Consider the following 12,938-nt stretch of genomic DNA (forward strand, 5'->3'; position numbering starts at 1 on the left):
GCCATGACGACCAGGTTTAAGTTTTTTTTTTTTTTTTTATAGATAGACCTAGGAACGTTTTACCCATTCACTTATATGCATAGTTAAGGGGGTAATAAGCCGCATCTGTCCACCCCCCTAAATCCACCTCTGACTCGAGTTATCATACCGGTCATGAAAAATACTCTAATCACACTACTAGTCATGTGAGCACGGGAAGCACCTCTGGTGGAAGCCGTGGATGATGTCACTTCCGTGACTGATCAAATTTACTTGGTAGAAAGTCGGAAAAACTGCAAGCCCATGGTTAAAATATTCACAGCTCACCACTGGGTAAAGGGAAGGGTTTTTGCTTTCATAAAGGTGACTACAATGATCTGAGACAGTTTTTAGAGTCTATACAGTGTGACCAATGGATGATGTTACCAACAGCAAATTCTAAATGGGAAACATTCAAGGAAGTAATATGGAAGCTGCTAGGATTTTTGTCCCAATTAAGAAATACTGTTAAGGTCTAGGCCTAAATAGATGCCAGATGAACTAGTGAGACTTGTGGCAGAGAAGAAAAATGCATGGGATTCATATAAATCATCAGGTGACACAGAAGCCTATGGTAGATTATTATTGCTATTATTATCATTTACTCTATGGTGCAAGGAAGCCTGAGGCTTTTGCTGCACCAGCTAAAAATAAATTTCTGAATTACTCTGAGTGAGAGAGAGAGAGAGAGAGAAGCAGAAGGGAATCACCAAGAAAGAGAAGAATGATGATATCCAGCTCAGAACCCTGGGTGTGCCAAGCTCACCGGTGTGAGCCCCTGGAGATATAAACTAGTCTGTAATGAAGTCACAAAGGATTATGAGAGAAATTAAAAGATAATGAGAAATCTTTGGCAAAGAATGCAAAGAAAAACAGCAAGGAGTTCTTTACTTATGTAAACTCTAGAAAGAAGGGGATGAATCAGATTGGTCCACTTGATATCGATGGTTTGACTATTTGCAAGCTCATGTAGCTGACAAACTGAATAAGTATTTTGCATCTACATTCACACATAAGGAGTTATTCAGGGAGGGGAATGACAGAAGTTTATCACACTCTGTCAGGGAGCTAAATGATTTTGTAATCATTTAGCTCATTAGCATCATTTTGTAATAAGGGGGATCAAAGGGTGACAAGTAATTACAGACGTTTTACTTTAAATTATTTTCTGAGGAAAATAATGAAGGCACTGTTTAAAGAAGCACTACAGAATTATCTAGACAAGACTGCAGTTATAGTTCAGACACAGCACGAGTCTGTTAAGGAGAAGTCTTGTCTGACCAATTTGATTGGATACTACAATGAGGTCACAAAGGAGCTGGATGCAAAAAATAATTTTGATATCATATACTTGGATTTCAGGACAGCTTTTGATACTGTTGCAATTGGAAAACTACTCTATAAGTTGGGGCAGTATGGCATTAAAGGCAAGTTGTTGCTATGGATAAAGGGATGGTTGAGTGGGGGAAGGCAGAGAGCACTAATCAATGGACACTGCTCTTCGTGGACTAATGTTATTATTGGTGACCCCTAGGGGTCTGTGTTGGGCCAGTTGTTTTCTGTATTTATCAATGATACTGGTATATCAGGCTTAACATCCAAGTTCAGCATTAGTAGAGGCATATGATGCAAGAAAGCAAGCTTATGCAGCATCAGCCAAAAAAAAAAAAAAAACACGTTCCCATTTCACCCCTCCGTTTGTTCCAAGTACCTGTCCAGCTCAGCTTTAAATTTATTTAGGCTATCAACTTTCACAACAAAGGATGGAAGTCTGTTCCACCAACCAACCACCCGCTGGCTAAAGGCAAACTTCCGTACATCTATCCTATATCTGTCTTTCCTCAATTTGAATTTATGCCCTCTCAAATGATTATTCAGAGCAAGAAGAATTCCATTAACATTGAGCATGCTCAAATACAGCAGTTTAGGTATGCATGGTCAGATACAGCATTTTAGGTAGCCTGCTTTAACTGAGGTCGGCAAATTTGGTGTACTGAAGGTCAATATAATATTAGGTGTTGGAACAAGTCTGTCATCCTTCCATATCATAATTCTTGCTTGAGTTACTTTCTGTTCTAGTAATTCCATGACTATCTCCTCTTCGGCCACATTCAATAAATCCCACTCACTTATTACTCCTTTTGAGGAGTCAAAGGTGCAGTGAGACTTTGATTGGGATTCCGCTTATGGATGACATTTTTAGTAATAATTCTGAATGCCTTGCTTGAGTGGTCTCAATTAAAAGATCTCCTGATTAGAGCCTTTTTACCATTTTCAGTGTACCTGCTGCATTCTCGAGACATCTCTGAATGACAAAGGGAGAGAGTCTGCTTAGCAGCTGAGTCGATAAGGAATGTATAATCAGAAAAGCTGGTGGTTCTGATTTGTTAGAGTCCTTTTTCGTTCTCTTTGGAAGATTGAGATAATCTTCCATTCTGCTGGTCTCAGTATGTTGAGAGCCTGTTGGCTCTATTGGTGGACATGCATTACAGTCCATTGTTGCTCCTTTTAGCCCTGGGAGTGAGAGCTTTTCCTCCCAGGTTTCTGGCCCCACCACATGGAAGCAGGAGCGGTGCCACCTAGTGGCCAAGCATTTGGAGAAGTTAGTTTGTAATGCAAAAATTAATAAATATACTAGGAAAAGAAAGGTGATTTTCCTTTCTGGGTTCTTACTTGGGATCTGTTTGTAATGCAAAAATTAATAAATATACTAGGAAAAGAAAGGTGATTTTCCTTTCTGGGTTCTTACTTGGGATCTGCTAAGTACAAAACCACTTACAAAGAAATGAGGATGAGAAAAGCACTGGAAAGAAAGCAGAACGATGGTTGGTTGGTTGTTGGGTTTTATTGACACATTAGCAACTAAGAAGCAGAACGAAATCACTGAGAAAGATCACTATATATCACTTAGGAAAATCACTTGGACACTATCGCTTCGCACTCGGGGCCTCTGAGTATGTTCAACTTTTTTAGACAGCAAGCACATATTTTTAATATGATCTAAGAAGTTTAATTTATTGTCTAGGATTAATCCTAGAAATCAGATGTTATTAGTGACTGGGGTGGATATATTAAAGATTTAAAGTTCAGGATCCAGGTGAAATTTGTTTTGTCTACAGAAATGGAAAGCAACTGTTTTCTGCTGCAAGAGTCGATAGCTGTTGAGGCTGGCCCATTGCTGTATTTTATTAAGTGATATTCGAAGCTCTCTTTCAATAGATCTCATGTTTTGGGAATGGCAGGAGATAGAAAGGTCATCTGCATAAAGGTAAGTTTCTACTGTATTTGGAAGTTTAGTGATTGAATCTATTCTAAGAGTGACACTCAGTACTGATCCCTGAGGAACACCTTCTTGAATAAATGTTGTAGAAAGGGCATGCTGGTATCGAATTTGAAATGATCTAGTATGTAGAAATTTCTTCACAAATATAGAAAGTTTGCCCCATAGACCAAAAGAGTAAAGATCTCTAAGTATGCCATGCCACCAGGTGGTGTCAAAAGCCAGCCTTCTCTATATGGTTTCCATAGATTACTAGGTGTTCGCATTTAACAAAGGCATGACAAATGGCAAATTCAGCCTTAACCATAAGATCCAAGCATGACCTGTTTGACGAAAGCCATATTAAGTATGGCCCATTAGATGTTCTGACTCTATGATCCAGACGAGTCTACTGTGGACAATTTTTTTCAAGGATTTTGCTAAGACAGCTTGAGAGAGGTAGCAGTCTGTAGCTATGGGGGTTGGTTGGATCTTTACCAGGTTTTAGGAATGCCAAAACAGTAGAATGATGCCAAGAAGCTGGATAAGTATTTTCTAAAAAAATATGGTTGTAAAAGACCAGGAGGAGGTGCAAAGTTTTGTCATCAAGATGTTGGGACATAACATAATAGATCCCATCCGGTCTGGCAGCACCATTGTGGGCTGTTCTAATAGCATGCAAGAGTTCAGAATATTGCAGAGGTTTGTCATACAGCAGAAGACAGGCAGTTTTAAAGTTAATAGAATGCTGTTCTGATGCGTTTTTAATTCACTGAAAATATGTAGTATAAGCTGATGCTGCTGAGATTTCAGCAAATGTATTGCCCAAAGCATTAGCTGTATCCGAAGGATTAGATAGCTCTTGCCCATTCCAGGAGAGGATTGGTGAAGGTGTAGCTGGAAACTTACCAGAAAGCTGTCTAATTTTTTTCCAAATTACTTTGCTATCAGTGTTTCTGCTAATGCTGGATGCAAAACTGGTCAAGGATTCCGTCTTGGCTTGCCTTTGCATGAAACGTGATTTTGCCTTTGACTTCTAATAATTTATCAGATTGGTTGTGGTTGGATATTGCCGAAACAAATTCCAGGCTTTATATTTTGCTTTTGTGCATTCCTCATTCCACTAATAATTATAATGCTTTCAGCCCGGGGGATTAGATAATGGTATTGCATCTTTGGCCACATTTAGGTGATGCGACGTGATGTATTCTGTCACATCATCAATAGGCCGGAGACAGATTTTTCCCTCATCAAAATATATTGATGACTGGAATTTTGCCCAGTTTGCTTGGGCAAATTTCCATTTTCTGCAGGGTTGAGTTAGAGGAGTCAGTGCTATCAAGAAGTTGCATGTTATTGGGAAGTGGTCACTTGCCCATGTGATTATTTATTACGTACCACTGTATGGTTGGAGGTGCCTCCGTAGCCAGGTGGGCAGGAGCATTAGTGCGTAGCACACACTTCTTGATTAGACCGGCGTTCGAGCCCGTGACCACCAAATACGGAGGATCCAGAAAGGTCAGGAAATGACCACCGCATATCCCCAGAGCATATGGCCTTAGTTGCTAATGCTCCTAAAAACCAAATAACAACAAAAACAACTGTATGGTTGGATGTAACCAGTACCGGAGAACAAACTGTGAGATCTATTGCTGAGGTGTATTCAGTATGGTGAGATTGAGTGCCTCTAAAAAGCTTTCAATTAGTCAACCCTGTCTATCTAATTTAGTAGTGCCCCATAAGGGGTGGTGCCCATGAAAGGCCTCTAATATACAGTTGGTGGAGGTATCTGTATGAAGAGGCCTTCAAGATCTGTTAAAGAATAAAAATAGTTTGGCTGTGGGTAGATTGAGACAAGTGTTACTGCAATATGGAGAGTTATACAAACAGCAACAGCTTCAATTTCCATTTGAAGTGGTATATATTTAGTTGGGATCTTTGAATTTACTAGGATTGCCACACCACCATGGGCAGCATTAGCTGTAGTTCGATCTCTTCGATAAAGGCAATAGTTCTTTATTGAAGGAGAAATTTGCAAGGTTAGGTAAATTAACTGAAGAGAAAGGGCAACTGGAGAAAATCTATTAATTAGATCTTAGATATTGTCTGTATTGCAACTAAAGCCTCTGCACTTCCATTGTAAAATACAAGGCATTATTTGTTTTTAGTTTTGATTTGATTTGATTTTTTATGGCGCATTGGCAGCTAAGACCATAATGCGCCAAGTCACGTTTAAAATGCTACTAAAAATTTTGGTAGCCAAGGCTACCACGTCAGGCAATTAATTTTTTGGTAAAAGAGGTAGTAATTAAAAGCATAAAACTTAGATCTTTGTATAAAAATTAATAGAATGTAAAAAGTTAAAAACGTCAGACATGTTGTCTCTGTCGCCTATTAACTGACTGAGTGTAAATGGCTCAGTCAAATTATTAAAAGCGGTAAAACACAAGCGCCGTGCTTCTATAAATGCAGGACATTCTATTAAAATATGACTGACGGTTAAAATAACATTACACATCTGGCACATAGTTGGGTCATCCGCCCTCAGCAAGTAGGAATGGGTTAGATGACTATGACCTATGCAGAGCCTAGCAAGAACAACTTCCTCTCTTCGGACCCTGCGTAAACTGGACCGCCATTGCATAATTGCAGGCTTAATATGACGTAGTTTATTTGTGGTCTGTCCGTGCCAAGAATCTTGCCATTGGGAATATAATCTAGAGCGTATTATTTGCCTGTAGTCTGTATAGGGGACTAACAGGCAATGACTATCCAGGGAAATGGCTGATTTGGCAGCGGTATCAGCTAGTTCATTTCCCCGAATCCCAATGTGGCTTGGGATCCAGCAAAAGCGAATATCAAATTCCAATTCTACAAGAGAAAATAGAATGTGCCGGATCCTGGACAGGGTCGGATGAGGGTTATACCCCACCGATACTAGAGCCTGTAACACGCTTAATGAATCGCAATAAATCACATACCTCTGGTAGTCGTGATTTTTAATGTGATCTAGGGCTGTTTCTATAGCACGCAACTCCGCAGTATAAATGCTACTTTCATGTGGGATCTTATAGGATAATGTTTTGTGAGGGAGCACAACAGCAGATCCCACATAACATTCTAACTTTGAGCCATCTGTATAGATTGGCAGAAAGTCAGAATACTGCTGTCTATGTGATGCAAAGAGTTGCTGGTAGACAGATGGCGGTGTCGTAGCCTTCTCCCAGATCTTAAGGGAGAAGTCGCAAGTTGGAAAATAAGCATACCAGGGTGGAAAGAATTGCCTTGGTGACTGGGCAACGTTGTCTACCGCCAAGTTGAGCTCATTCAGCAGCCCTTGAATGCGAATACCAAAAGGTTTGTTGGCAGTCCGACGGGTGTTGTAGAGGTTTTCCCAGCGCGGATTTGTTTTTAGTTAATGGAGCTGATTCTGACTGCTTTTTGAAGGTGACTGGTTTATGACATTCCAATTTTTGCTTGTCTTTTTTTTAGGAAAACTGGCCGACCAGTGTCCATTTCTTCTTCTTCAGCATGGATTTCTAAAATAGGATCTTCCTGTATAGGTGTGCCATCTGTGTCCATGGTTGTGTCCTGAATATTTTTCATATCATTTGAGTTTGTAATACGAGATGTGGTAGCAATCACTGGAGGAGGAGATGCTGCTGGTATTGTCAGAGGAGTATTATTTGCTTGGTCTGTGGTCTTGGATTGTTGCTTACATACAGTTTGTTGTAGCTCAGAGGGCACATTTCTAGCCCAATCAGAAACTGATTTATTAGTAGGGACTGTGACATCAGTTTGAACGGAGACTGCTTGATATTTTTTTACAGCATTTGCATAGGTAATATTTTGGTTTATAGTTGGTGCAACTAGTTTTCTCGCTTCTTGGTAACTGACTTTGTTCTCAACCTTGTATTTTACTATTTTTTTTCTGTTTTCCACATGTCTTGGAATATGCAGGATGGTCACCTTTGCAATTTGGACAGGTCATTTTTGTAGCTGTGCAGTCATTTTGTATGTGGTCCAAGGATCCACAGTTTGGGCAGATGGATTTTCCTCTACATACAGCTTCAGAATGGCCATACTTTTGGCATTTATAACATCTTAAAGGATTGGGAATGTAGGTGCAAATGCAACAAAATAAATAACCTGCTTTTACAGTGGAGGGCATATTGAAGGTAAAAATAATATTTCTGGTAGGTGCCAGTTGATTATCTTTTTAATCATTATTCGTTTTGCTTCAATTACATTCTGTCCCTGCAGTCTTTGGGTTATTTCCTCCTCTGTGACATTTAATAAATCCCAACTAGATATGACACCCTTAGATGAATTTAGGGTTGCATGAGGAGATATTTTTGCAGGAATTCTAGCAAAGCTTGTTAGTTGTAAAAGCTTTTCAGAATGTCTTTGATTCGTGGTTTCTATTAAAAGGTCTCTTGATTGCAGTCTCTTCACCGTCTTGGTAGATCCTGCAATACCCTCCAGATGTTTCTGTATGACAAAGGGAAACAATTTACTCATAGGCTGACTATTTAAAGAATAGAAAATTAAGAAAGATGGGCAGGGATGCTCCATTAGGTCAGTCTTCTGTCTCTTTGGGCTTTGTTAGAGGACTTATCTGCCAAGGTTTCCAGCCCCGCCACAGTGAGGCAGGAGCAGTGCCGCTAGGAGGCTAAGTGTTAGTTGGTTAGTGAACTAGAAATATACGGATAAATAAAGAAAGGAGGGGTTTCCTTTCTGTGTTCTAACTTGTGGCTTTTCAAGTATAGAATGGTTTTAAAAACAAGATTGCTAAGAGAAAAGTAGGAACTTAGAAATAACTTTAGTCGCTTTTGAAGATCACTCTATGGATTGCATAAATATCGTTTGACCTCGAATTCGCTTGGCACACGAGGTCTTAGTAGTTTGAAGAAATAAAATAATCTTGGGTGAGAAATCCAGCTTATTGGATGGATGTTATAGATATGTTTGTACAAAGTTAAAGGTTAAGTTTACAGGTTATTATAAATAGAAGTCAAATGTTATCTAGAAACTGGATATTACTGAATGCAATAGGTGAAGACAACTTAAGGGTTTACACCCACCCCCTGCTGTTTTTAAAGATAATTCATATGAATATAGCTCAATGCACCAAGTTTTTATACATTTTTTTTTTATTTACATTATTATAATACAGTTGAATGAACTTTTACAAAATTGTCTTTTCAGGTGCATTTAAAAAATTTGGCTCCTGAAGCTAAATTTCACTCTTTCTTTTAATCAAGAAAACAGTGTTTAAATTCTAAAATTAATTTTTGGTCAAAACCAAATCAAGCTATCTCTTGAAGAGATACTGCACTAACTATCTTCCAAACAATTGTACTGATTTTTCAAAATTGCCTAGTATTAACCACTTATCTAAGCTCAATGAGTTGAGGCACTCCTTGACTTACGTAACATTTGACTTATGTAAATTCAAACTTTACGTAAGTTTTTGCCAGCCAGAGCAAACCGAAAAATATATGGAAACATGTATTGCATTCAGTAGGAATAAACAGAGATATTGTGAAAATATCATAATGGGAGCCCAATAACACATTGTTTTTTTTTTTTATTTATTTTTTTTTTTATTTATTTTTTTTTTTATGGTAATTTGTTCCAAGATATCGGAAGTTGAAATTTTCGCTATATAACTCTCTAAAAGGTAATTTTTATAATGGAAATAATTGTATTAGTTTTATATAAGTTTATATCAAATAAGCTCAACACAAAAATCACTTTTGACTAGAGAATATAAAAATAAAACATACAGCTAACACACATTTACAAATGCTACTATTCAGGAAGGGCTACACGTTCCGGCTGGTGAATTTACTAAACTTTCATAGTTATCTTATGTTCCATTATAAGAATCAATTTTGAATGCCTTTGTGGTATTTTTCTAAAGCACATTTCTTAAGGTCACTACCATAAAACAATTTGCACTTTTCAGTTTATTGGGCTTTTCTGTTAGTGCAATCTATTATAAATGGGTAATGAACTCGATCTTATTGCATTTGCGATAATACCAATAGCTGGAATTTTGTGGGTTTTTACATTATTATGGGGAAATGTGTTTCCCATTCATTGAAATCTTCAATCATATAAAAAGCTTAAATAAATTTTCAGAATCTTCTCTTCATTCTATTTACTTATTACAATGAAGGGAAAGCGACCAATTGAAAGTGCAAGTGGTGGCAGTGCTAGGAAACAAAAAATTTATTTAGAAATGAAGGTGAAAATGATTAAGAAGTACAAAGTTTGTCATCTATTGCATGGGAATTAGGTCTTGCTGCTTCAACAGTGAATACTATTTTAAAGGACAGCGTGCATATATACTATTAAAGGACAGCGTGCGATCATAAAATAACATGTTAAAGGTGCTATATTGAATATGGAAATGCTATTAATAATATGGATGGAAAATCATATTCAGAAGTGAGTGACCCTGAGTCTAATGGCCATTCAAGCAAAAGCAAGAAGAATTTATGAAGATATTAAGGATAAGTATGGCAAACCCCAAGCAAAGTTTGTGGCAAGCAATGTGTGGTTTAATAGGTTCAAGTATCATTAGAGTAAAATTTTAGTAATTATACATCTTTGTAATTTTGTACACTTTTGTAAATTTTCCTGCGCATGAAATAAAAAAATTGAATAAACATTTCTAGTTACACATTCGAACATTTTTCTTTTGCTTCAATCCAATTCAGCATGCATTGGATTGAAGCAAAAGATTTCCTTTAATGTTTGTGCAGCAGTGAGTGCTGCACAAGCATTAAAGGAAATTCCGACTTACGTAGAGTTCAGTAGAACACAACCCTTATGTAAGTCGGGGATTGGCTGCAGTTAAATGCTGAAAGATTTTCAATCAGAATTTGGATAAATCAAATATTTCTGGTCTGCATAAATAAAACAACAGTGTCATAAAATAAGAAGCTATATTTTGTTTCAACTTAGTTTTTCAAATTTAAAGCAAAATATAAATTTATGTACAGAATAAAATATATTAACATTTAATGCAACTTTTGCAAACTTTTAACTTTACACACTCAAACTTCTGTTGCAAGTATTAATTTATATACAGTAGATATTGTGGTATTAATCATCTGATTCAATGTACACAATGCATCAAACAATTCTTGTATTTATAGATGCCACTTCATCAAGCACTTTGGCCCTTTAATATTCCACTCTTTTTTTGAAACACATATCTTTGAAAAACTATCTGAAGCAGCCAGTCGACAAGCCCCGAGATAAGTCATGTGGTATCGATATGGAGAAGAATGAACCTATAAAATAAATTCCTTATTTAGTTCTTTAATATTTGAAGTAAACATGCAGTAAATAATGAAACTGTGTACCTGAATAACTATGCAGGTACACAGCTCCTATATTTCTTCCTTAATACACTGACCAAAAGTATCAAACACACACAGGTAGTGAGGTAGTTGGTAAAGATCTGCCGATGCTCACTGAGATGAGTCTGATCTGATGAGCTTTATTATTGGATGTATTGGTGGGGAGGGGGGGTGATCTGAATAGCTAACAGAGCACTTTGTGAGTCTATGCATATCATGTTCTTTCGGACTAAAAGGTGGAAAATTTTCTAGAGCAAGCTTTATAGCATGTAATTAGCAGTGTAATGACCACATTGCTGGAAGCAATAGAGAAATGGTGGTCTCGGAGTGCTACTATTGCATCCAACTCACTCTCAGACTTTCATCTGATACATCAATACAAATTTTAACAAAGTTGGATAATAATAATTACTGGGTATTATTGCCTGCTAGATAATGTTTTCATTGCTGCTTGAAGTAATTTTCACAAGTCAGTAAGTATGAAGATCGAACCTGGATTTTCTGGGTTTATGAGATCTTGGAAAACTTTACTGAAGTGAAGATTTTCCAGTTTTTGATAGTTCCTGTAACCACTGACCGAGTTAGCATTAGCATTAGTAGAGGCATATGATGCAAGAAAGCAAGCTTATGCAGCATCAGCCAAAAAAAAAAAAAAAAAACACCTTCCACTTTACCCCTCCGTTCGTTCGAAATACCTGTCCAGCTGGGCTTTAAATTTATTTAGGCTATCAACTTCCACAACAAGGAATGGAAGTCTGTTCCACCAACCAACCATCCGCTGGCTAAAGGCAAATTTCCACACATCTATCCTATATCTGTCTTTCCTCAATTTGAATTTATGCCCTCTCAGGTGATTATTCTGAGCAAAGAGGAAGAATCCCATCAGCACTGAGCATGCTCAAACCATTCAACCCTTTATAAACCTCTATCAGATCACCTCACCAGTGTCTAGTCTCCAGACACTGTAATTTTCAAAACTTAAGCCTTTCTTCATAAGAGCAACCCTTTGTTCCATTCACTAATCTTGTTGCCCTTTTCCAGCAGCTCTACATCCTTCTTGTTGTACTTTTTCCAGCAGCTCTACATCCTTCTTGAAATAAGGCCTCCAGACTTGTATACAGTACTCAAAGTGTGGCCTGACCATTGCCTTATACAAGGGAATAATCACCTCCTTACCCCTGCTAGAAAAATTCCTGTATATCATTGACAAGACACCATGAGCTACTCTTGCAGCCTGTCTACACTACTCAGAGAACTTCATATCTGCCTGCACAATTACCCCCAGGTCCTTTTCATTCTCTACCACTGTCAGTGTAGTACCACAGCATTGATACGTTGCTCTAATGTTGCTGTTTCCCATATGTAGTACTTTACATTTGTCAATGTTAAACTTCATTTGCCACCTCTCAGCCCATCTGCTCAATGTTTCCAGATCCTGTTGCAGCAGCATAGCATCAGTAGTGTCCTTAACAACCCTGCCAACCTTTGTATTGTCTGCAAACTTGGATGTTAATCTTGATATACCCTCATCAATATTATTTATAAATACAGAAAACAATAATGGACCCAACACTGAACCCTAAGGGACTCCACTAATAACATTACTCCACAATGAGCAGTGTCCATTGATTACCACTCTCTGTCTTCTCCCCGTCAACCACCCCTTTATCAATAGCAGCAATTAGCATTAGCATTAGTAGAGGCATTTGATGCAAGAAAGCAAGCTTATGCAGCATCAGCCAAAAACAAAAAAAAAAAAAACAAATAAATAAATAAATAAAAAATAACTACTTCCACTTCACCCCTCTGTTTGTTCGAAATACCTGTCCAGCTGAGCCTTAAACTTATTTAGGCTATCAACTTCCACGACAAGGGATGGAAGTCTATTCCAGCAACCAACCACCCGCTGGCTAAAGGCAAATTTCCTCACATATATCCTACATCTGTCTTTCCTCAATTTGAATTTATGCCCTCTCAGGTGATTATTCTGAGCAAGAGGAAGAATCCCATCAGCATTGAGCATGTTCAAACCATTCAAGGCTTTATACACCTCTATCAGATCACCTCACCGGTGTCTAGTCTCCAGACACTGTAATTTGCAAAACGTAAGCCTTTCTTCGTAAGAGCACCCCTTTGTTCCATTCACTAATCTTGTTGCCCTTCTCTGTACTCGTTCCAGCATCTCTATATCCTTCTTAAAATGAGGCTTCCAGACCTGTGTACAGTACTCTAGGTGCGGTCTGACCATTGCCTTATACAAGGGAATAATCACCTCCTTATCCCTC

At 37.9% G+C, this 12,938-nt stretch overlaps 1 protein-coding gene across 1 annotated transcript in view; it reads right to left on the reverse strand.

Moving 5' to 3' along the window:
• Positions 1 to 10,440: 10,440 nt before the first annotated feature.
• LOC150076598 (uncharacterized) overlaps positions 10,441 to 12,938 on the reverse strand; it is a 461,481-nt gene continuing 458,983 nt past the window's right edge. Inside the window, exon 14 of the mRNA XM_090387387.1 lies at positions 10,441 to 10,584. Within this exon, the coding sequence (XP_090243513.1) occupies positions 10,441 to 10,584 (144 nt within the window). The remainder of the gene's footprint in view (positions 10,585 to 12,938) is intronic.

The sequence above is a fragment of the Mastigoproctus giganteus genome, chromosome 13, assembly GCF_048544385.1.
Source record: "Mastigoproctus giganteus isolate SK-2022 chromosome 13, ASM4854438v1, whole genome shotgun sequence".
Lineage (NCBI taxonomy): Eukaryota > Metazoa > Arthropoda > Arachnida > Uropygi > Thelyphonidae > Mastigoproctus > Mastigoproctus giganteus.